Source organism: Grammomys surdaster, unplaced genomic scaffold (assembly GCF_004785775.1).
Source record: "Grammomys surdaster isolate TR1022 unplaced genomic scaffold, NIH_TR_1.0 133, whole genome shotgun sequence".
Classification (NCBI taxonomy): Eukaryota; Metazoa; Chordata; class Mammalia; order Rodentia; family Muridae; genus Grammomys; species Grammomys surdaster.
This window is the reverse complement of record NW_021604591.1, coordinates 3221724-3245811: the sequence shown is the minus strand read 5'-3', so window position 1 is coordinate 3245811 and position 24088 is coordinate 3221724. Positions and strand designations below refer to the sequence as shown.

Sequence of the window (24088 nt, the reverse complement as noted above, 5' to 3'; positions counted from 1 at the left end):
GACAGTGTGTGTGAAACAAGCCCAAGTGTGGATATGGGCTCAAGAAAGAATCACAAATAAGTGTGGCTGTCAAGTTACATATCTAAGGATGGCTAAAATGTTGTTTTTCCTTTTCCCTTTTTATTAAGCAATATCAGAGGCTGTCTTGGATGGGATTCCAATTTGATAAGTAGAACCACTAAGAACAGGAGCCACTAAGCTTCCACTAGGGATCTAGCATGTTCCTTCACTATAGAGGGGCTTTGATGAGATCTCTAGAGAACTGCAGGTGTGCAGCTGAGAAGGTCTTAAGCAAATGATAATCATGTTCTGTTTCTTGATTCTCGACTGGCCTGGAAAGGCTCCAACCAGACTCCCGAGTAAGAGGCTCCTGTCCCTACTAAGGTCCCTGCAATTTACTCTTTCTGTTATGTCTCAAAATGAAAAAAAAAACTTTACTATCATTTTAATAGGTTCTGAAACCCACCAAGAGTGATTGTTAAGTCCCAGGTTTAGTGAGAGACCTGGTCTCAGGGAACAAAGACGAATAGAAGAGGACCCCTGAGGCTGAGCAGTGATAGGACACACCTCTAACCCCAGCACTATATTTCCAACAACATGACATAGGATATGTGTTACTATTCCAAAAGATAGGGAAGGGAGCATGGTGGACCAGGCACTGGACCAAACCCAGCTGGGCACACTCCAAACTCTGCATCTCCATGGCTGATGTCAAAACGTTCTTCAGATCTCCAACCCCCTCCAGCTTTGTTGACTGTAACACAGTTCTTTCTCGAGAGCTGCTTCTACTGGAAGCAGCTTTCCTCATAAGGTATCCTTTCCTCAGGAGGTATCCCATAACTCTAGCATCTCTGACATTTTGGGAGTTCTAAGATGATCTAGGCTTCACCTTCACAGCTTCACACAAGGGACTTTCTAGGCCTCCAAGCAGGTACACCCAACACACACTTGACCTCAGCATCTTTCCTTAGTTGTGGGAAGTTGTGCTACTCCCTGTGGGCCAAGCATTCAAACCCACTCCATAACCCCTTTCTTCTATCCTTGACTCTAAAGTCTGAACCATGTGGCAGAAGCTGCCACATTCTGCTGCTTTCTGGGGCTATTTACCACTTCACCAGCTTTCTGATTTTGATAGTTTCCTTCATTGCCTAAGCTTGGTCGTCCAGGAGCTCACTTTGTAGACCAGTCTGGCTTTGAACTTAGAGATCTGCTAGCCTCTGCCTTCTGAGTACTGGCATTAAAAACATATACCATCTTTAATTTCTTTTCAGAAGTTGGAAGCTTAGTTGCTGAAGGCCTTGCACTGAAATCACCACTCCCTTTATTCCATTTTTTAATCTGTTTGTCTCCTTGAACACACAACATAGTTCCGTTCTGCTTGCTGGTGACCCTTTCCCCCTCAGTCTGTACATTTTGTCTTTTTACTTGTGCAGTTTGCTACTTTTCATTATAGAGCTTCATAAGCATGAACACTAATAACATGACAGAGTCATTACTAGGCTGTTTTGAGATTTCTTCTGCCAATGGAATTAATTCAATTCTCTTCACTTTAGCCTCAGGCAAATTCTTCAGACAAGGACAAAAAACAGGTACACTCTTCACCAAAATATCACAAGAACAATCTCTAGGCAACATACTAAAATTCTTCTCCTCTGAAACCTCTTGAACCAGGCCCCCACAGTTCAAATTACCCTCAGCACCACTGTCTTCCATGTTCCTACTAAGATGACCCCTTAAGCAACACTTAAAGTATTTCAAGACTTTCCTAACTCAAAGTTCCAAAATCAAAATTCCTCCAAACAAAAGCATGGCCAGTCCTAGCACAACAACACCCCACTCTTGGTAACAACTTCTGCTTTAGTTAGGGTTTTATTGCTGTGAAGAGATACCATGACCATGGCAACCCTTTAAAGAACAACATTTAATTGGGCCTAGCTTACAGTTTCAGAGGTTTTGCCCATTGTTGTCATGGTGGGAAGCACAGTGGCATGCAGGCAGACAGTGCTAGAGAAGGAGCTATCTACAACTTGATCCTCAGGCAGCAGCAGAAGACTGTGAGCCACACTGATTGTAGCTCAGGCATAGGAGACCTCAAAGCCCACCTCCACAATGACACACTTCCTCCCACAAGACCACACCTACTCCAACAAGGCCACACCTCCTAATAGTGTCACTACCTATAGGCCACCCATTCAAACACTTGAGTCTATGGGGGGACATCCGTATTCAAACTACTACATAAAGCAAAAAAACCTAAATTATATATACATATAATTGAGTCACCAAATAACAAGGGATACAATGCCCCAACTAGACAACTTTCCACCGAGTAAAACTTACCGTGCCAGAATTGGATAACATCTGCTCAAGCCATTAACCAAAGGAGTCCAGTGGAAGCACCCAAACATCTCAGGCTATTGCCAAGGCTATTAGTTGAATTTTCAAACTGATGATAAAATCCTATTGCATAACGCATAAGGAGAAAGACAGAAAGACAGACTTGTGGATCACCATGCCACTCACAGACCTGTGGGTCCATGCATAGTGCACTGCATAGGTGGGTCATAGACACCCGGTTGCCAACATGCCATGCAGCGTGGATGGAGGATGTCACCCAGGGACCTGTCAAAGGTGTGGGCAGCCTGCAGCAGGAGCCACCACAATGTGCAAGTACTTAGTGGTCAGATGAGAGAGAGAGGAGCGGAGCATCCTGAGCATGATGAAAAGAGATGGAACTTGAAGGTAGAGAGGAGGAGCCTGCTGTGAGTGGCCATCCCCGAGAGCTGAGGCCATGGTGAGGTCCCATTGAGACCTGTGGCTGAAGACCACGTCTGAGTCCATGGCTACACAAAGGAAGAGGTTGAATGTTGATGTCCCTGACTCATATAACCACTGGAGAACATGGGATATCTCTGATCAGGGCAGTCACTGGGGACCACATGGATGTTCAGGGGCTGTGTAAAACTGGCACATCCGTCACTGAATGTGGCACTCTGGAGAGCTGGTTCCATCTTTTACCTCTGGGAGCACACAAAAAAGCAAGCCCTGCACCTTGCCCAGGCAACACAGTGGAGCTGACCCTGATAACAGGGGTGTGGGTGAGCTGGCCCCAAGACACGAGTGTAGGAGAGCCATCCCTGACACTCATCTGCCATGGATGGGGTGGCCCAGGTGTAGAGGTGATACCCCCAGTTCCTCACTGCCTCTGGCAGTCAGGAAAGCTGCTCACAGGGTCATGAGCTCAGGAAAGCTAGCCCCTGCCCTTCACCAGCAGCAGCACTTGGGAGAGCAGGCCCTGAACCCCATCTGGAAATCACAGCAAGGCTGACCCTAATGGTGGGGGCACAGGTGAGGCAGCTCCCAAGGGTGAGAATGTGGGAAGGCTGGCCATGCCATTTGTCTGCCATGAGGTGGCATGGGTGTGAGGTGGTGCCTTCTGACCCCTTTCACCTCACCACCTGCGGCGGTCAGGAACACTGCCCACAGGCTCATGAGGGTAGGAGAGCTGGTCCTGCTCCTCACTGGCTGGAGCACTTGAGAAAGCAAGCCCTGTACCTCTCCTGAGCAGCACCATAGTAATGGCCTCGGTTGAGGTGAGTATGGTTGAGCCATCCCTGAGGATGAGAGAAAGGGAAAGCTGGCCCAATCACTTGTCTACCGAGAGGTGGGATGGGTAGAGGGGTGATGTCCTCCCACCCCCTCACCCCTCTCCACCTATGACAGTCAGGTGAGCTGGCCCTGGGGTAATGAGAGCAGATGGGCTGGCCCTGTCCCTCGATAGCCCCAGTGCTTGGGAGAACAGGCCCTACATCCCGTCTGGGCAACACAATGAAGCTGGCCCTGACATGAGAAGGCATGGGTGAGCCAGTCCAGAGGGTGTGAGTGGGAGAGCTAGCCCAGCCCCTCACAGGCTGCAGCACTTGGGAGAGCTGGCCCTGCACCTTGACTGTGCAGCACAGTGGAGCTGGCTCTGGAGGCGTGGGTGCAGGTGAATCAACCTGAGGGCGTGAGAGCGGGAGAGCTGACCCTGCCTCCTGCCGAAGGCAGCACTGACTTAGGAAGGGACTTAGGAAGGCCCTGTAGTTCCTGTGAGGCCCCAGCTGCTGTTGGAACAGTCACTGAGAAGTGTACCTGTAGGAACAGAAAGCACCTAGGGAAGGAGGGGCCAGTCCAGGGAAGTGTGGGTGTGAAAGCAGCTGCAGGGATTATCAAGAACCAGGTTTCTGTTCATTCAATGAGTATTTATTGAGGGCCTATCTGGGCAGACATGTTGGGGCACTGAGGGGACACCAGCACGCAGGGCTTATCTTCAAGAAGGAAGCAAGCATATGTCAAATGGCAAAACAACAGGGTAACACAGGACACAAGAAGCCCTGAAGTGAGTTCAAGGCTGTAGGAGTCTCGGGAGGAAAGACTCAGTTCTGGCCCACTCTGGCCGCAGACCAATCTATGGACTTCTTGCACACCCAGGGGTAGGCGGACCCACAGGCCATGTCGTTCCACAGCTTGTGTATATGGACACAATCCTCAAACTCCCCTTTCCTGTGTCTCCAGTTGTCAGGCTGATTTTTCTCCCAAAACCTGGAAGAACATGGTTTTACTCTGCTGTACAAAGCGGTATTCCTTCCCCATGCATAAAGAGACCTCAGGATGGGGGCAGGACTGGGGCTAGAGGAGTCCTCACAGTGGCCTGCTGGGTCTGCCCTCCCTCTGTTACTGATGATCTGGGTTCTGAAGGGGAATCTTCCACAGAATTCAACACTTGGAGGAAACAAACGAATCGATGAAATCAGAAAAGCAGGAAGGCAACTGGCCTGTGAATCCTAAGGCCTGTCCTTTCTAGAGGCTGTTCTACTGGCCTCAGAGGTCAACATATTACATGTCATCTTAGATACCACAAACACTGCACATCACACACCATGCATGTCACACTCATCACGTATATGTATAAACACGTGTATATACCATACACACACATACACATACTAACACTCGATAGACAGGACCATAAACAAAGAACAGTGACGCCTGCCCGAGGCAGACAATGCCTAGACAAAGCTAGACAGAGGTTAGACTCACCCTTTGCTCTGGGCATAGTTGAATGATGTCCCATCCACCCAGCGCCAGTTGCCCTCTGTGCCCTGGTCAGTGAGCCCGATCCAATAGTGTGCACCACCCGTGGTCTGCACCAGGAATGCCTGTGCAAAGGAGGCAGGGCTGTGAGAAGCTGACTCTTTGGACCATCCCTTCCTTGAACCCTAATCAGGGAGCCCATCTCAATTCAGGAGCTTCCAGAACCTTCTGTGGCTTATCCAGTCTCTAGAGCAGCAGATAGGTCTCTCTGGGGAGGTCTCATCTTCCCCCATATTGACTTGTTTTCAATGGTTCTGCCCTCACATTTGAAAAGGGATGTGACTTTGCTGGGACAGAAATCCTCATCCCACTTTATTCTTAGCAGCACCGTACAAGTCCTGGGAGACCCACAAGGAATGGACAATTCTGCAGGTTAAGTCAAACTTAGCATCATCCTCCGTCAGCCTGATGGACAGCATTTCCGTGAACAGTCCTAGATGCTTGGGAGTGAGTCTAGCTCCCAGAGGGCCAGGCTCTCCTCTTCTCCAGCCCTCCACAGCCACTGGGTATTTCAACCCAGACTGATGCCCAGAAAGGAAGACTGGCAGGGGCTGAGGGAGAGTGACAGAGAAACACCTCCTACATTGAAGAGTGTCACAGGTGTCTTTCTTCTTCTCTTCCTGCTGACGTCTGCTGAGGCCTGTATGTCTTCCTCCTTCCCTGAACAGGTGGCAGTAGCTGACCACACTTCTGTCTCAGTACAGAGAACTCTTGGGAACTCAGTAAATATTTGCTCCTTGCTTAATGGGAGCATGAGGGACTCTGCCACCCATTAGGAGGACAAAAGCTAAAGTTTTTGTGTCCCTAACCATACCCCACTCTCAGCCTGCCCCAGGCCCTCAGCTCTGACCTGCTCCTCCTGAGAGGTCACCGAAGCCAGGTGCGCTCCCTGGGACATACAGAACTTCTCAGCCTCGTGCCATGACTTCTTGTCACGAGAAAAGAAATACACATTTCCATTGAAGTACTTCCAGTCCTGCATGGCAAGCTGGAGAGCCTGATCTAGAACAGAGGTCAGGGAGAGAGAGTCAGGAGCAGAGAGTGTCCCAAAGCCAGCTCTGCTCTACCAGGTCTGACTTTGGAAAAAGCACAATTCCCGATGCTGTGTTCCAGGAGCAGGGCTGGGACCCCACTCCCCAGTCACAGGGCCCCATTTACAGGCAGCATTCCAGGGCACCTAGGTGTCCCACTCCTGGGGAGTCTCAGCTTTGTCACCCATCACACTCTCTGCAGATGCCTGCTTTCCGGTATTCAATACTCGCCCCCTCAATGACTGTCACCAGCCACTTCCATCTGCTTCCAATCCTGCATCTTGTAATCTCTTTCTCTTCCTGACTCCATCTCCATCCACAGACTCCAATGCATATTCCCTTCCTCTGTAAGAGTGCTCAAGCTAGAGAAGCTGAAACAGGATGAAGGCACCCTGGACGTGTTTAAATTTATTAGATGAGTGTCACATGCATGTGCCACAGCACACACGTGGAGGTCAGAGGACAGCGTGCAGGAGTCAGTTCTCCCTTCTCACCATTCAGGTTCTAGGGATCAAATTCAGGTTGTCAGGCTTAGTGACAAGCATTTTACCTACTGAGCCACCTGGCCCACCCAGGAAGAAGGTACTTTTAATCAGGCAGAAACATTATGGCGACACAAGAACTGAGGTCTCAGAGAAAGATGGTGAGTGTTCGAAGCAGGAATTCTCAACATGTGGTCCTCACCTGGCTATGCCAGCATCACCAGGAAACTGGCTAAGATGAACGTTCCTTCTCTGTTCAGCCCCCAAATGCCCTTTAACACACGCCATGGTTCTGCCAAGCCTGTGGGTGATTCTGGCACTGTCTGAAGTTAAAACAAGAGTGGACAAACTGCACCCCAGCAGCCTCCTCTCAGAAAGTCTTACTGGACCACATCTGTGTGATATCCGTGGTGCTCCATCTCAATGCTGCAGCAGGAGGTAGTTCTGCAGGACAGAGACCCTACAACACAGAAGCCTAAAATACTGCCTGTTTTGTCCTTAAAGAAAAGATTGAAGGGCTCTGCTACACAAGCATGAAGGTCTATCTAGTTCAGCTCCCAGTACCCAAGCCCAGGGCACTGCATGCTGTGCCTATAATCTCAGTGTTGGGAGTGGGAGACAGCAATTCTCTTAAGTCCATTGACCAGTTTGCTTAATGGAATGAGAAACATTGTCTCCCCAAAAAAGGTGGATGTAGCTCAGTGGGTAGAGTACTTGGCTGTTGTGCAGAAAGCAATCAAGTTCTGGCCACAGTCCTGTGTGAACCACACATAACAGGGCACTTCTGTAGTTCCAGAACCCAAGGAGGTGGAAATAGGAAGATAAGAGGCTCAAGTCATCCTTGGTTAGATACCATGTTTAAAGACAGCCTGAGAGATCATGGATGGATGGATGGATGGATGGATGGATGGATGGATCACGTGGAGAGAGATTGAGGAAGACAATCTGGCCTCTATATACTACACACACTGAAGAAGGAGGGGAGGAAAACTCAAAGCATGGCTGCTACTAGAAGCACCTAGAAGATTTTCCTAAAGTTCTGGGACCAGGCTGCATCCAGGTCAAAAGGTCTCAGCTCCAGAGCCAAACTTTTATGTTTTCTTTTTCCTGGGGGGTGGGGGCCAGAGGGAGACACCTTCCATAGTATACCCCAAAGTGTAGAAGCAGTAGTTGCTGATGCTGCAACAGAACGCCAAAGAGGGTGTGAGGACAACAGGGCGAGGTGAGCAGAGGCATGAAGCAGGGAAGGCTTCAGGCTTCTCAGGACACAGACAGCAGAGCAGGTCCTGGGAACTGCCCACAGAGTCCCACATGGTCAGCTCTGCAGCAGCCACTCCAGAAATCACTTCCCTCCCGTTCTCCAGTCCCTACAGCCTCTTTCACCATGTGAGTCACTGCCCACTCCACCCAGAGGAGGCACACCAAGTGCCAACCCTCTGCTGCTGTTCCAGGTGACCTCCTCCACTCTCAACCTCATTGACAAACTACCTACTCCACTCAGGCGCTCTCTCTCTCTCTCTCTCTCTCTCTCTCTCTCTCTCTCTCTCTCTCCCTTTCTACCCCTCCCTCACCCTCTTTCTCTCTTTACCTCTCTATTTGCTGCTTCTCTGCTTCTTTCTCTCACTCTCAAACCAGGTCTATCAGAATCTAGAAAGCCCATCTCAAGTGAGTTCACCAAAACACTAGCAATGAATTTGAATGGAACACAGCATCATCCTGCAAGCTCTGTGGCTGTCTTCTCATATCTGCCTCTCCGTACCTGTCACATGATCAATATTTCATATGCTCTCTTCTTCAGACACACTTCTAACCCCATGAGGCTTGGCTTCCCTCCACCACCCACATCCTTCTCCTCATGGTGCACCTTGCTATATGCATGCAAATGTCACCACCCCATTGCTGCCACCAGAACCAACATCTCATGACCAAATCTATGTCCACAGCCTAGAACCAACATCCAAGAGCCTACAGCTCAGGCCTCTATCCTAGTCAACGCAGCCTGTGAATCTCCAGAAGGAATTCCAGATCCAGCAAGTGAGGTCTGCACTTTCTACTCCTTATCTCTGAGGGAGACTGGGAAGCCAAGCCTTGTAGGGAGTCTCCTTGCCACCCTCCAGCAGTTCCCAGCTTTTGGAGGAGGAGTTGCAGGCCCAGAGCCTTTCCCTGTTCGTTGTGTGTCTCCCAGGCAGCCCGTGGTCTCTGGTGCACTGTTCTCAAGGGGCCCTCTCTAACATTACTAGGTTGTAAGCAGCTTTTTATGAAGGTACATATGAATTGGCTGGAAAGCAAGGGTTCTGGCCACTGCCTACTGCACACTGAATCCCCACCTGAGAAAGTTGCCCTCTTTTCCACAGGCTTCTCATCTTCTGGGAGTTTCCAGAACCCCAGATTCCTGTCCCCATGCCTATTAACTTGTTGTTCTCTTGCCCTGTGTGCCTGTCATGCAGCTAACAGGTTTCAGAAGTCAGCCCCAGACCTTCTCATCTGATCTCTCTGTGGTGCACACACTAGAAAGGAAAGTCCTTCTCCCCTTCTTTGGCTCTTTCTTCATCCCAGTCCCCAGTCCCCAGTCCCTGCTTCCCCCCTCATCCCTTTCTATTGTCTGTGTGTCATTTCTGCAAGCCTGCCCTCATAGCCCACCAGGCTGTGATGGAGGGAACATGTTTCTCTGTCTCTATGCCCTGACAGTAATGCCTCAGTAAGCCTCAGCCGCATGAGTGGGTCCTGGTGCACTGTTTAAAGTCTTCATGTGTGTCAACCTGCTCACTCTGGATGTGAAACAATCCTGTTATCCTCATTTCGGATGTAGGATCTTACATATTCCAGGACATCCTCAAACTCACTGTGTAGGTGAGGTTGGCCTTGGACTCCTCATTCTCCTGCCTCCACTTCCTGAGTGCCGGGAATATAGATGTGCCACCATGATGGTCAACCACTTTTTAAAAACTTCATTCAGTTTTGTTTGTTGTGGTTTTTCTTTAATTTTATGTGTTTGGGAATTTTGTTGGCATATATTCCTGTCCACCAAATAAATGCTTAGTGCCCTCGGATCTCATGGAGCTGAAGTTGCAGATGGCCACTGTATGAGTGGTGGGAATTGAACACTGGAAGTGCAACCGGTGTTCCCAACTGCTGGGTCATCTCTCTAGCCTTGTTTGTTTCTTTTTGAGACAGAGATGGATAGTCCAGGCTGCTCTCAAACTTAGTATGTAGCCCAGTCCAGGCTGGCCAGGAACTCATAGTGCTCCTCCTGCCGCTGCCTCTGCTGAGATTACAGCGAGCTGAGTAGCAAAGCTCAGGGAGGACCTTGTCCAAAGTCTCATGGCTTCTGAAAGCAGCAGGTCAGATGCAGAGCTCTGTCCAGCTGGTGGTCCTCACGTCTTTCCTGTGTACGGTTGTTTTGAGATTGGCTGGATTAGAAGCCATCCTAGGCTACTCAGGCTGCCTTATCTCCCTGAATGTGATCCCATCTCTAGCACCATCCTCCTTCCTACATGGTTAGGTAAGCAAAGAAGCTAAAGGGTCAGAGGTCATCACCCTCCCCAGAGGCTTACCCTCCCCAGACAGACACAGACACACACACACACACAGACACACACACACACAGACACACACACACACACACACACAGACACACACACACACACACACACACCTCTACTTACTCTGAGCCTTCTGTTCTTGCTTCTGGGCAGCCACAGCTTCCTGCAGGGCCCTCAGGCCATTCTGTTCCCCCTGAATCTTGGCAGTGAGAGTTTTGATAGCCTCCAGATCTGTTTTCAAACTCTGCATCTCTGCCTTGACTTTCTGAAGGTTGCTCTGTAGCATCTGGATGTTGGACTTCAAAGCTGAGACATCACTCAGGTCCCTTCTCAGAGTTTGTAATTCTCTGCTGGCATCTTTCAATTGGCCATTGACCACCTCAATCTTGGAGTTCAAAGAACTGGTGCTTTTCAACTCAGCTTTTAACCCTTGGATCTGGGCATCTGTCTGCTCCAGGTTGCCGTTTGCTTTTTGAGTCTGAGCAGTAAGTGTTTCCAGCGCTTTCTTTAATGAGTTCATCTCATCACCAGTCCTTTCCATATCATCTCTCACGGCCTGGATCTCAGCACTAATGTTATTCATGCTGTGCTGGAGAAAGCTCTGGGTCTGGGAGCTGAGGTCATTTGAACTCTGCAGACTTCCCCTCAATGCCAGGATCTCAGACTGGGCTTCCTCCAGGCCTCTGCCCAGCATGTGGAGCTCAGCACTGGTGTTTTCTGTGCTGCTTTTTAAGAGACCTTGGGTTTGGGAAGTCATAGCATTTGCCTTTTCCAAATCACCTCTCAGACTATGGATATCAGCACTGGCCACCTCCAAGGAATTTCTCAGTGCCTGGCTCTCCAAAGCCAAGGCTCCAGAGCCCTTCAGTACATCTTTTGTCTGCTGGATGTCAGCGCTGGCATCCTCCAGATGGCCCCCGAGCAACTGCACCTGAGAACTGACATTGTCCACTCGGTACTTCAATATCTGTATCTCCTTGTGACAGATGCTAGAATTCTCCTCATAGCCCCTAAGCCTCTGGAAAGCCTCTTGCATTTCTACCCCGCTGTAAAATTGGGAATAATCTGAAAAGAGGAAACAGGAAGCACCATTAAGGTCTGTCATGTGGGGAAGCTTGGGTGGCAAATTAGAACGTTCCTTAATGTTCCTGAGTAGGGAACATTACACACACACACACACACACACACACACACACACACACACACACGAGCACTGGTGTCATAGCTCTCTGCTTCCCAGCTATTAACACAATGTGATCAGCTACCTCAAGCTCCTCTGTTTCTATAGTGCTAGAACATTAAGGAACATTCTGATCAAAAAATAACTTTACAATATTTTTTAGGAGGAAGGTGGGATCTGGAGCTAGGTGTGGGAACAGAAGCTGAAACCAGGGTCTGTGCCCCACACCCCACACCCAGCTCCCTGCGGTGTGTCCTCACTGTAACTACTCACTGTCATATCCAGAGTCGTTGGCTCTCGAAAGTGAGGCTTTGAAGGGAAGATCTTTATTCTGCTCACGTCTCCAAGGCTGTGAAGCTGAGAAAGCCATTCCTGGGTCAGCTCAATTCATATCCCTGATATGGTAGACTGACCACACAAGCTGGGTTCCAGAAAGAGAGAAGCATCAAGGACCCCCTCCCCCCAGGTTCCCCGGAAAGCCTCCATTCTTGAGAGCCATCTCACAGCACAATGGGCTGTGTTGACTCCAGGTCTGGGCCTAGGTTGGTGTTAAAATGTTACTTCAGAGAGCAGAAATCTCCAGAAGACTGTCGTCTGGGTCCCTTAGGACCTTTGGACAGAAGTAGAGTAAATTGTGGCTACAGTCACCTGAGAACTTACCCACCACAAAAAGAGCAAGGAGAGAGAAGAACACAGTCACCACCATTAATGCCATAATGGCCTGGACGTGCCGCAGTGTCCTTGGAGCCATGTGAGTGGCTGACTTAGGCCCCAGTCCTGCAAGGGAGAAGCCAAGACTCAGGGTAAGAGTGCAAGGAGGGCCAGAACTGTTGGTCTTGACACAGTCCCCCTGGCTTGTCCATTAGAGATGAGAACAACCACCATGCCTCTCACAGGGAGCTACAGGCAGGGAAAGGATAAGTTCTCTCTGGACAGGCAACAGCCAAAGATCAGGGGCTCACAACCTACAGAGGCTGCAGTGGTGTCCTAGACATAAAACCAGCCACGGAGAGAGCATTGCTGTGGAAATGTGATCATAAATAAAGAAGAAAGTGAAGGAGGGAGGCAGATAGAAAGGAGGTACACAGCAGGGGTCCAGACCTCCACGCCCCCATCTTGCTAACAAGCCTGACCAAATCAAGCACTAGCGTCTCTGGGGTGGATGGTTTCATTCCTGGAGGCTTCCACAGAGCTTAAAATGTTGTTGTAGCTGTCCTGGGCCTCCTGGGAATTTATTCCCTGGGAATAGCCAGGGGTGCACCCACTAATGGTCTCAGAGAGCACCAGCCACAGAGGATGCAGGAGCTAGGCCATATGCAAAGCTGGAATTCAAAGCCAGGCCCATCTGAACTCCAAGAGCACATTTTTCCTAACATCAGGTTACTGTACCAGCAGAGGAGCTTTGGGAGGTTTCATATAGAGCCTGGGGTGCTCAGAGTTCTGGTCCTCTGCTGACCCACTTATTCTGACCCATCTATTTACAACAGAAACAAGGCAGGGATGATACGAATCTCTGGACTGGCAAAGATGGGCTCAGAGGGCAGGATATGGGCAGAAGCCCTAAATATCCTTACCTTGGGGCTGTAGGGAGACACACTGGTTGTCTGTCCAGAATCTAGCCATATCTCTGTTCAGCTCTGCCTCCATCCTCCTGCACCCATTCTTGCCACTGGTTTCTAAAGCCTGTCCTGCAAGCCCACAGCAGTGGGAGCCTGAAACACAGTAGGAGCCTGAAACACACACCGTGGGAGCCTGATTTATGCTCTCCTGAGGTCATGACCACTTCCCAGCCCTGCCTCCTCCCTCTGACTCTGTAGAAACCCAATGTTACAACTGGCCCCTCCTCTTGGCGTTCCAGAGTCCAAGAGCCCAAGAGCCCTCTTCCCTTCTTCCCCTAGCTCCACACCAGCCTCTGCCTCAGAGCCACATACCACCCAATCTCCTTCAGTGGAATATGAGATCTGCACCTAGGAAGGGCACCACCACCTTCACAGGGGAGCCCTTGTGGGGCTGAGGAGTCGGCTCAGTCAGTAAAGTGCTTGCTGCTTAAACAAGAAGACCAGAGTTTGGATCCCCAACACCCATATCAAAAACTGGGCACAGCAGCATGTGCCTGGGTCACAGTGCTGGGGAGGTCGAGGCAGGGAGATCCTTACAGCTTTCTAGCCAGGCTGCCTTACTGAATCAGTCAGCTCCAGGTCCAAGGAGAAAGTCTTGTTCAATAAGGGTGGAAAGAGATAGGTGAAGATGCCAGCGCTGGCCTCTGCTTTCCATCAGGCTAGAGGTAGCACACCTTTAATCCCAGCACTTGGGAGGCAGAGGCAAGTTGATTTCTGAGTTTGAGGCCAAGCTGGTCTACAGAGTGAGTTCTAGGCCAGCCAGATCCACATAGTGAGACCCTGTCTCAAAAACCAAACAAACAAAAACAGTGTATGAGGTGAGAGAATTTGTAGGGGAGGCAAAGATCGGGTGTCTGCCCACTCCGAACCTCAGAACTTTACAGACTGATCACAGGGAAGGACCTGACATGCTTCATATATGGTCATTGGCTGGGACCTAGGCCAGAGTTCCTGCAAGGACTCAAGGACTCCTGGGTAATGGGGATCCTTGGTTATCATAACGAATTCCCTCTGAGCATACCTGAGTTCATTTGGTGAGATGACTCAGGTTCTCTCCGGGATAGCCACCTGATCCAGAAAGACCACACGTGATTAGAAGCATCCATCCCCTCTCCTACTCTCAAATGTCCCTGTGAGAAGGACTTCACAGGGAGTCACAAGAATCCTAAGCAAGGTAGGGCTCAGGCTGTAGCTCAGTTGGTAAACCACATGGTTCACAAGGCCCTGGCTTCCATCTCAGGCAGTCTTTAAACAAGGTGTAGGTGTACACACCTGTGACCATACAACTCAGGCAACAGAGACAGGAAAGGATCAGAAGTTCAAAGTCATCTTCAGCTGACTTTTGTCTCTCTCAAGCAAACAAACTTGAACAAGAAAATACAGAAGGGTCAATCTCACCCTGACTCCTCATATACTGAAGTTTGGTGCTCAGGAGCTGCTAAACCTTCTTCCAGTCTTTCCATTGGCTCAGGCTACCCCTTCCAACAAACTCTAACAGTCTACCCAGTGTTCACATATAGTTCTATGGTTTGTTCCATTGAAACATCAAAGCTGAATGCCATGGCATTGGCTGTAAGACAGGCAGAAGAATGGGTTGCTTGGCAACCTACTAGTCACAGATTTCTGAAGTGGGGAGAGTCTTGTAAAAGACTCAGAGCTGTCTGTCTGTGAGGTCTCTGCTATCTCGGGGAGTTAGCCTCAGGACAATCAAATGATGGGTGCACAGCTGCTGTTGGAAAGAAAGGATGTCAGGGGAACCCAGCTTGGTGTCAGAAGAGCAGTCAGAGAATACAAATCAGGATCCACCTTCACCTAAGCCAATGGTTCTCAACCTTCCTAATGCTGTGACCCTTTAATACAGTTCCTCAGGTGGTGGTGATCCCCAACCATAAAGCTATTGTTGCTACTTCATAACTGGAATTTTGCTACTGTTATAAATCATAACGTAAATATTTTTGGAGATAGAAGGTTGTCATTGGGGTTTTGACCCACAGGTTGAGAACCACCCACAAAGACTTCATTATTAGCAATTGTATCCATGATGGTGATATCTCCAGGTTTTCCCAACTAATTTAAAGGAAACAGAAAAGACTGGGTCCAACATGCTGCTTCTGGATGAGACCCGTAACCTTCTCCCAAGAGAGCAAACACTGCTTTGGGCCTGGCATTGTGTGGTGGTTTGAATGAGAATGGCCCCCGTAGACTCACATATTTGAATGTTTGGTTTCCAGTTGGTGAAACTGTTTGAGAAGGAAGTAGATATGGCTTTACTGGAAGAGGTGTGTCGCTGGCAGTGGGTTTGGAGGTCCCAAGAGCCCACGCCACTCCTAGTTAGCTCTCTCCTGGCCTTATGTCTGTAAGCCCTCAGGTACTGCTCCAGCACCATGCCTGCCTGCCTGCTGCTATGCTCCTCACCATGGTGGTCATGATGCCACCTGCAACTGTGAGCCCCAATTAAAACGTTTTCTTTTACAAGCTGCCTTGGCCATGGTGTCTTATCACAGCAATAGAAAAGTAACTAAGACACATAATAACACATGTAATTCAGCATTCTGGAGGCTGAGGCAGGAAGATCACCAAGCTTGAGACCAACCTGGACTACATAGTGAGCTTGAGGCTAACCTGGGCTACAGAATGAGACTCTGTCTCAGAAGCCCAAAACAAGGAAATGTAAACAAATGCTGTTGGGGGGAATTCTAGTTGCTCATTGGACATAGGATGAGAAGAGAACTAAGGCTTCCCAGGGGACAGTATATGGCATTCTGCAGGGTGGTATTACCATCCCTGGGGTGAACCAGGAATGGAGCTAATCTTGCTACTTGCTAGCCAAGACACTGTCGGGCAGTGCTCGCGCCTAGGGATCGCGTGCGCGTGCGGTGGCGTGCACAACAAGACCCAGAAGAGCAGCTGACGGAACCGCGGCAGGGTACTGGGGTCAGCGGCAGCTGGCATCAGCTCCAGGCCGGGCCTGCGGGGGTGGGCGGACAGACTCTGGGGTCTGGGGCGTGGAAGGAGCGGCCAAGCTGGCTCAGGGCCTTCGGCAGCCGGTGGGGCAGGGCTCGTGGTGCTCCACGACAGCCTTCTGTTGGCCTGAAAACCCCAGAAGCGGGGGGTGGGGGGGGCAGCAGCGGCGATGAAGGAGAGCGCAACTGTAAACCAGGGCACAGCTCAAACACGCCTTCCAGTCGCGCAGAGTGGGACCTCCGTCCCAGTCTCCAAAAGCGAGAGAGTCTTATCAGCTCTTTTAGTTCTCTCCTTCTGGGGGTAGCTCGTGAGAGCCCATGGAAGAAAAGTGTTTCAGCTCTCTCAGTTCAGTTCGCTCTTCCCGCTGAGAAGAGAGGACGGAAGAGAGTTGTCCTTTGAAATGCGCGACTGGCGAGGGATCGCAAAAGCACTCCGACAGCAGGAGACCTTGCACCACACAGCAGTAGTAATTTAATTTTAGCTCTGGAGTTATATATATACAGTTTCGGGGGAAAGAACAGGTAACCCCTATTGGTTTGGCTTGAGGGTTTGGGGATGCCTTATTTGCATGGAGGTGTTATCCTATGTGATAAGGGTCACGGGTCTCTTTGTGGGAAGCAGAAGCTAAGAGGGCCATATGGCCTGGGAATCTGAAGCAACCTTCCGTCCTACTAACCCTTTTCAGGCCGAGGTCTCCGGGGCTTCAAAGATTTCTATCAGGCTTTCTGGCTTTCTCATAGCCTACTGCCCCACAAGACACCCCTCCAAAGTCAGAGGAGCCTGATCCTACTCCCCTGCCCCTGTTTGAGGGAGCTTGCGACTCAGTTGGTAGTGTCCGGCCCCCATGACGGCAGCTCTCGGTTGTCAATTACAAACTTGCAGATGGCTTGTCCCATGCAGACCAGGTGATGTTTCTTGTTTTCATACTTAGTTCTGATAGCTCATCCCCATTCCTTTCCCACAAATCTTGGAGCCACCCTCCCACAGACCCAGGGGCACTGACTGAGAACCCTGCAAGTCCAGTGTCCGAGAAGCCACTCTGACGGTGGTGACAGGGGTCCTTCTGGGCAAGGAGGAGTCTGTGTAATGGCGCTGCTGTCCACTCAGTAGAAAAGCAGCCTGTGGAGGTGGTTCTGATGGGTAGAGAGGGAATAGATGGCCCTCATTCAACTCTTTGTGTGTGTGTGTGTGTGTGTGTAAGTATGTAGGGAAGAGCAGAGCACACAGGATAGCCTAGCCCAAAAGGCACTGGCTGTTGACTTTCGAACTCCTGTCTATTGATGCTGGCATACCTATTGATGCTGGCCTTCTGTGTAGGAAAGACACCTCTTCTAAGTCATTCATAAGTCCTGCCTGAACCCCCAGCCTGGTCTTCCAAGTCCCTCTCTCTCAGAGGTTAGAAGTCATAGGCAATGCCTTCCCAGGCATCACAGAGAGCGGAAAGGTCTGGTCTTGGTTTCTATTTCCCCATACACAAGAAAGGTCAAGCTGGACTCAACTCAGGAACTATTTCTCCTGACATCCTGAGAAGCTGGGGGGACCTGAAAAGCAGAACTTTGGGGATCCCTTGATCAGCAGCAGGGAGGAGTCTTGGCAGGAGAGGAGCATCATCCCACAGGCTCTGACAACTAGTTGTCTTCTGTTTGCTCACCTTCCCTGTTCTCTCCCCTCATCCCGAGGTCCCATCGATTGTGTTTTTCCCATGAAACCACCTGCATGTAAGGATGCTGCTTTCTTCCTTGCTCAGAGGGTTCTCTACTCTCAGATAAAGTAAAGCGAAGGCGCCTTTTGCACATTAGCATGAAGAGTATCGTCCACACATGTTTTCTGTCCCCTGTGCACGTTCCCAGAGGGCTTGCTGTTAAAGATACCTGAAAACTTATTCCAGTTTATTCATTTGTTTGCCTGTCTGTCTATCTGTTAGCAGTGCTGGAGATTGAATCCAGGACCTGAGCATAGGAAGCAAGTATTACACCACAGAGACACAGATCTGGTCTTAGAGATGGGTGAATTCAGCAACTATAGATAAGCAGCTTTGAACATCAACAATGCCAATACCTAACACATCAGAAATGGCCAGTTGGCCAGCTGTGGCTTGGTCAACAGTTGATGAAGGACAAAGACCCACACAAGGTTCCCACAGGTGCCTGTGCAGGCTGAGATGACTCCCAGCTTCAGGTTGCATGCTTAAGGTTTGCCTTGACAACATACTTCCCTCACCATCAGTGGAACTTGCATGACCAAGGCTGGACCAAGACCTGGCACCAGGAGTGGGAACTGGCTTGACCCATAGCACCCCTCGTCCTTACTTCCTCAGAGCTTCCACATGGACCAGCATGTGACCCAACCCTGGGCTTTTTTGTTAGAATTCTTGGAAAACAGTTCCCTTTCCCTCTGATGTTGTGAGGGACCAGGGCTGTGAGGTTCTAGTTTTGGGTCTCCATGATGCCCCCCAGCCTTGCTCCAATTTAAGACCATCCAGCATGGCTTCCCCTTTTTGGTCACCTCACTCATCCTCCTATACTTTCTGGTTCACTTTCTTTTTCCAGAGAAACCCCTCCAGCTCGTCTGATTCCCCAGCTCATCTCTTCTCACAGAAACAACCCCAGACCCCTTCATCCTGGTGTGCAATGTGTTTACTCTGCAAACCACACATGACACAGTAAAGACCAACAGAGACTTGCCACTCACGTATACTCACAGTCTAAGGGAGAAGGGCACATCTGCAGAGTCCCACAGCATGATGTCTAGGAACTCAGCCATCAGCAAGGCTTGAGAGGTGTATGGCAGTATCACAAGGAGAGCGTGACACTCTGCCCTGGGTGAGCTTAGCCTGCTGAAGGATTTCCCAGGCTAACAAGGAAGGGAAAGCCATAAAGTTGGTGTTATGGAGTTTGAGACCATGGGAAAAAGACCACCAGACTCAACTCAGATTATAATTAGTCAAATTTATCAAAACCGCTAGCAGAGCCTCAGTCTCTAACACAAATCAGAGCTGGGCCACACAGAGGCAGGTGAAAGAAGGGCTTTTAATGGCAAAACCACAGGAAATCCTTGATCATCTGCACAAGCAAGTTACAGAAGCCAAAATTAGTGGTTAGTCATATCATAGCGCGTAGATAGATGCTCATGTCACAGTGTACGTGTCTGGGTGTGGGGTCCAGGAGTCAGGGTTGCAAGAAACTCATCTCCCTGAGTTGTATAAAAAAAACAATTCTCCCGCCCAGGGCAGCACAAGGACTCCTTCCTTTAGGAATAACAAATCTAGTCCTCAACAGTTTTGTAAGACCATTTCAGCCAGAGAATCCACTTGCTTTTAAAACTGTCTTATGGAATCCTCAAGGTATTGTATAACCTGATCTACTTTAGCACTTAGCTCTTGAATAGTCAAGGCTTTATTCCCTAAGCAGCCACACAGGAAAGCTATAACTATAGCTGAAACTGATTTTATTCTAACCCTGGACTTCACAGTGGGAGTGTCCTCCGTATGCAGGCAAGTATTTTCTATCCTCCTCTTCAGGACACATGGGCTGGAATACAGAGATTTCCTTCCTGTGGTCTTAATTCTAGAAGTTCAGCAAGACCAAAAATACAGGCCCATCATGTCCCTAAAGAAGCCAGGAAATACAGCCTACTATGTTCAAATGTACTGGTGTACATGAGAGTACTACAGGGTAGGACTGGCCATAAAGGAAAGCTGAGTAATACTAAGTTGATTAAATGAGTACTTGTTCCCTGAAGGTCTCCTAGGGTAAGCTTAGTAGTTTCCTCTAATTCACAATTTGAACTTCTTGGTGGGGTTGAAGTTGGGGTGATAGAGAGATTGACCTCTACTCACAAATAAAAATGCAGCTTGGAGTCTAGGCAAAGCCAGCCATTGAAGTGGAAAATTAAGGGTTTTTTGGAGAGTCAGAGAATATGTTCATTCTGGATAAAGGGTGCATGGTTCCTTGGATGGTTCCCAACTTCAAACCTTTTTAGCTGGCCAAGCATAAGAAATACGTGTCAAGATTCTCACTGTCAGTGTCAGCTGAGTCTAAGGTACAGATGAGCTGTACATTTAGAGGCACTGGGGAGCTCATGTTACCCTCTGTTTTTCACCTTTGGCCGGTCAAGTTCACCTAGAGATGGGAATGGTGGATCCAAGCTACGGTCACTGCTCCCTTGACAGTAGGTTGTCAGGATCACAGGGCACAGTTCCTTCCAGGAAGGGTCCAAAGTTCTGTTGGGTAGACGGCAGATCCACACCAAATCAACACATTGGGACTTGTGTGCTGGCTCAGTCAAAGGTCATTCAGGCAGTGGGAGGTGACAGATGACTCTAGATGTCTCCAGTTGTCTTCTGCCATGCCTATAAGGACTTGGCAAAGGAATAATTAGAGATTTCAATAGCCTGAGGTCTTCTCTTTGTACTGGCTGGTTTTAAGCCAACTTGACACAAGCTAGAATCATCACAGAGAAAGAAGCCTCAATTGAGAAAATGTTTCCATAATATCTGGCTGTAAGGCACTTTCTTAATTAGTGGAGGATGGGAGAGGGCCTAGGCCATAGTATGTGGTGCCGTACCTGGGCTAGTGGTCCTGGGTTCTATAAGAAGGTAGGCTGAGCGACTCATATGAAGTAAGTCAGTAAGCAGCATCCCTCCATGGCCTCTGCATCAGCTCTTGCCTCCAGGCTCCGGCCCTGTTTGAGTTCCTGTCCTGACTTCCTTTGGTGATGAGCAGCAATGTGGAAGTGTAAGCTGAATAAAGCCTTTCCTCCCCAGCTTGCTTGTTGGTCACGGTGGTGTTTAATTGCAGCAATAGAAACCCTAAGACAGCTTTGTAGGAATAAGTGGAGGTGGGCAGCCAAATATTATTTCAAATGGTGTTAGCTTGTCCCAGTAGAGGGAGCACCTGATCCTGAAAAGAACACTAGACAGCAGCTCTGTTCACCATTTGCCAGTCTCTGTCCAGAATTTAATGGTATGTATATGTGTATGTGTATGTGTATGTGTATGTGTATGTGTATGTGTGTATGTGTGTATGTGTGTATGTGTGTATGTGTGTATGTGTGTATGTATGTATGTATGTATGTATGTATGTATGTATGTATGTATAAGTTCTGTTAACTCTATCTGTCCTGAGCTCAGAGCCTGTGGATTCAGTATAATTTCCTAGAGTTTTAGCCACTTGGTAAGACATTTTGGCTGTGAATTTGGGGCCGTTGTCCAATCCCAAAGTGGATAGAAGACTGAATTGGGGAATGATCTCTCTTAGTAACTCCTTAGTAGCTGCATTAGCTGTTCCTGGCCAACTGAGCAAAGTTTCTACCCATTTGAGAAATTATCTCCAAAAACTAGTAAATACCCGGAGACTGAAGTTACTTGTCAGAGTAACTTCAGTAAGATCCAATACTCAGTGTTCATCAGAAATAAGTCCCTTTTCCCAAACATCCACAGGTTATGGGTTTCCTCCTCTCAGGTTCACCTGGGCACAGATAGAGTGTCAACAGGTAATTTGTTCATACCTCTCATATAGATGGCCTAGGAAATACCTTTTCCTGATTAATTTATTCAGATTGAGTGACTCAAGTTATGTACTTTGATAAATTTGTAAGAGAGGGGATAGTCTCGGAGCTTCTTTTATGAAGGTGCAGCTGACTGGTAGAACCCGCCAGTCCTCCATCTTAGTGGACCTCAGCTTTCTTTTGCCTTGGTCTATATAGTATGCTCTAGCGGGTCTGACTCAGGCAGAAGGATGAGAAACCAGGAGAAGCATAATGTTTACAGTGACCTCCCTGGCTCTATGGCTGCTCTTTTTGCCAGGGTATCAGCAAGTCTATTGCCTCAGGCTTCAACTGAGTCTCTGCCCTAGTCAGTGTTCTATTGCTGTGAAGAGGCAATTCTTATAAGAAAAAGCATTTAATTGGGGCTTGCTTACAGTTTCAGAGGCTTAGTACATTATCCTCATGGTGGGGACCATGGTAGCACTCAAGCAGACATGGTGCTGGAGAAGGAGCTGAGAGCTCTGCATCTGGATCTCAGGCAGCAGGAAGGAGAGACTCTGGGCCTGGCTCGAGCATTTGAAACCCCTGAAGCCTCGCCCCAGTGACACACTTCTTCCAACAGGCCACACCTGCCCCAATTAAGCTACATTTACTCCAACAAGGCCACTTCCAATGCTACTCCCTAAGCATATGTGTGAGCCTATGAGCGCCATTCTTACCCAAACCATCAGTCTCCATTTTGGTGTCCTGTGGCCAAATATGTGTTAGGAGATCAGAGACCTCCTCTTTGTTTTTGATCTCCTTTCCTGTGGGGAGCTGTGTGTCTCACTCCTTCCAGAAAGCACCATGGATGTGAGCAGTGGCCAAGGCACACTGGTTATCACCATAGACATCAGCAGCACAGTTATTTCCTCATCTGAATGCCTGGACCAAGGCTACCAGCTCTATGTTTTAGGCTGATGTTCCTTGGGGCAGAGAATAGGCCCAGATTACCTCAGGGAGAGTCACCACACCCACTCCTGCATACCTGGTCCTATCTTGTACATAGTTGCTTCCCTCGGTGAATAGGGTCAGATCTTCCTTCCTGAGAGACTGGTCTCAGAGGCCCAGTTGTCCATATTGCAGGTGGTCAGTGCCCTGGACACAATCACGAGCTGGGTCAGGACGGAAGGAGTCAGGACGGAAGGAGGCTGGGTTGAACACTGCAGATGAGAATCTGATCCTCAGTACTTGATGAAGGGTGAGGCATGTGTTCCACGTTGGTGGCTCAGACACTCTCTGAAGGAGCATTCTCACAGAGTGAGGAGTGGTGACAACCAGCTCCTGTCCCGTGCTCAGTTTATCAGTTTCCTTTAGCAATAGTGCGTGACAGCAGTGGTTGGGCCACAGATGGCCATCTGCTGAAGCATAGCCTGGGCATTTAGATAAACAGGCCACAGGCCTTTCCAGGGTCCCAAAGTTTGAGTCAGTACATCTTGTAGTCCCTGAGAGGCATACTACAGGAGCTGTCAAAATGGTGCCTGTCAAAACAGTGTTGTTTCTTTCCTACCTCAGCCTGCAGGCAGGAGCTGTCCACAGTGGCACCATCCCCTCTCCAGCCTCCTCAAGTAGCTCAGCAGTGTTAGCACCTCAGCCAAAGCTGCCTGCAGCTAAGAAGATCTTCCCATCCCAACCCATAGGCCCAATGCAGGAAAAGGGGATGAAAAAAGCCACCTTGGATGGTAGTCTTTTTTTTTATTGAGGGGACTGAGGCACACAATGGGCTGTACCTGTATCCACCATAAACCAGTTTTACCCCCTACCTGTCCTGTGACCCTGGGCTCCTGAGGGCTCATTAGTATGGCACTCTGGCCCCATCAATCCAACCCTGTCAGACTGAGGACTTATACTCCTTTCTCCTGTCTGAGTTGCAGACACTCATTCTTTCAATGACTGTTTTCTTTACAATATTTACATTGGTCCCTCTTCAACCTGCCTCAAGGCTGATTTGGTCACTTCTCTGAACATGGCCACCACTGTTCTGGCCAGCCTCTTGTCACTCTTCTCATCTGGATCTTTATTGTTAAAATTCTCCTTAGCTATTTCTAACAACTGTAACCAATTCAGCTTCTCAAACCCTTCTAATTTCGGTAACTTCCTGTGCCAACTGGGTGACAAAAGCAATATTAACAGCCTGCTGGTTGTCTGGGGCATCCAGATCAATGGAGTAAACTTCTGGTAGGCCTCCCAGAGGTGCTCCAGGAATCCAGCAGGAGATTCCTAATTACCTCAGATACCTTTAAGAATTAGTTGTTTTTGAAGCTGCTGCTCTCATTCCAGTCAGAAAGCCCCAGGGACAGGTGTCGAATGCCCCTGTATATTGATCAGTCCTGGGATCCCAGTTTGGTACTGCTGAGATAAATAGTCACTCAGCTCTTCTTTTTGCATTTTTCCCTGTTACCCTGGGATTCTTTGAAGCCTACCTGGCTTCAGTCATGGCTCAATGCCTCTCCTCTGTGGTGAAAAGGATACCTAGAAACTGCTTAAAATCAGCCCCCCCCCCAGTAAAGAAAACACTTTTCAACAGGCTGATGAGGGCCTGAGGTTTCTCAAAGGCGGAAGGCTGGGTCTTCCAGTTATTCAGATCACTGGTTGAAAAAAGAAACATAAA

At 49.1% G+C, this 24088-nt stretch overlaps 1 protein-coding gene across 1 annotated transcript; it reads right to left on the bottom strand.

Moving 5' to 3' along the window:
• Positions 1-4220: 4220 nt before the first annotated feature.
• Positions 4221-13100, bottom strand: Clec4f (C-type lectin domain family 4 member F). The gene is made up of 7 exons (XM_028762419.1): positions 12943-13100; positions 12029-12145; positions 11642-11725; positions 10312-11253; positions 5984-6135; positions 5080-5198; positions 4221-4581 (listed from the first exon to the last, which is right to left on the bottom strand). Exons 1-7 carry the CDS (start codon positions 13013-13015, stop codon positions 4416-4418), a joined length of 1653 nt encoding a protein of 550 aa, XP_028618252.1. The 5' UTR covers positions 13016-13100; the 3' UTR covers positions 4221-4415.
• Positions 13101-24088: the final 10988 nt, after the last annotated feature.

Excerpts from the sequence above, each read along its gene's own strand:
- Clec4f (XM_028762419.1), bottom strand. The coding sequence starts at position 13,015 with ATGGAGGCAGAGCTGAACAGAGATATGGCTAGATTCTGGACAGACAAC. Across the intron at positions 12,146-12,942 it reads TGTCTCCCTACAGCCCCAAG|GACTGGGGCCTAAGTCAGCC; the intron begins GTAAGGATATTT and ends TCTCCCTTGCAG. Across the intron at positions 11,726-12,028 it reads CCTTGCTCTTTTTGTGGTGG|CTTCACAGCCTTGGAGACGT; the intron begins GTAAGTTCTCAG and ends TGGCTTTCTCAG.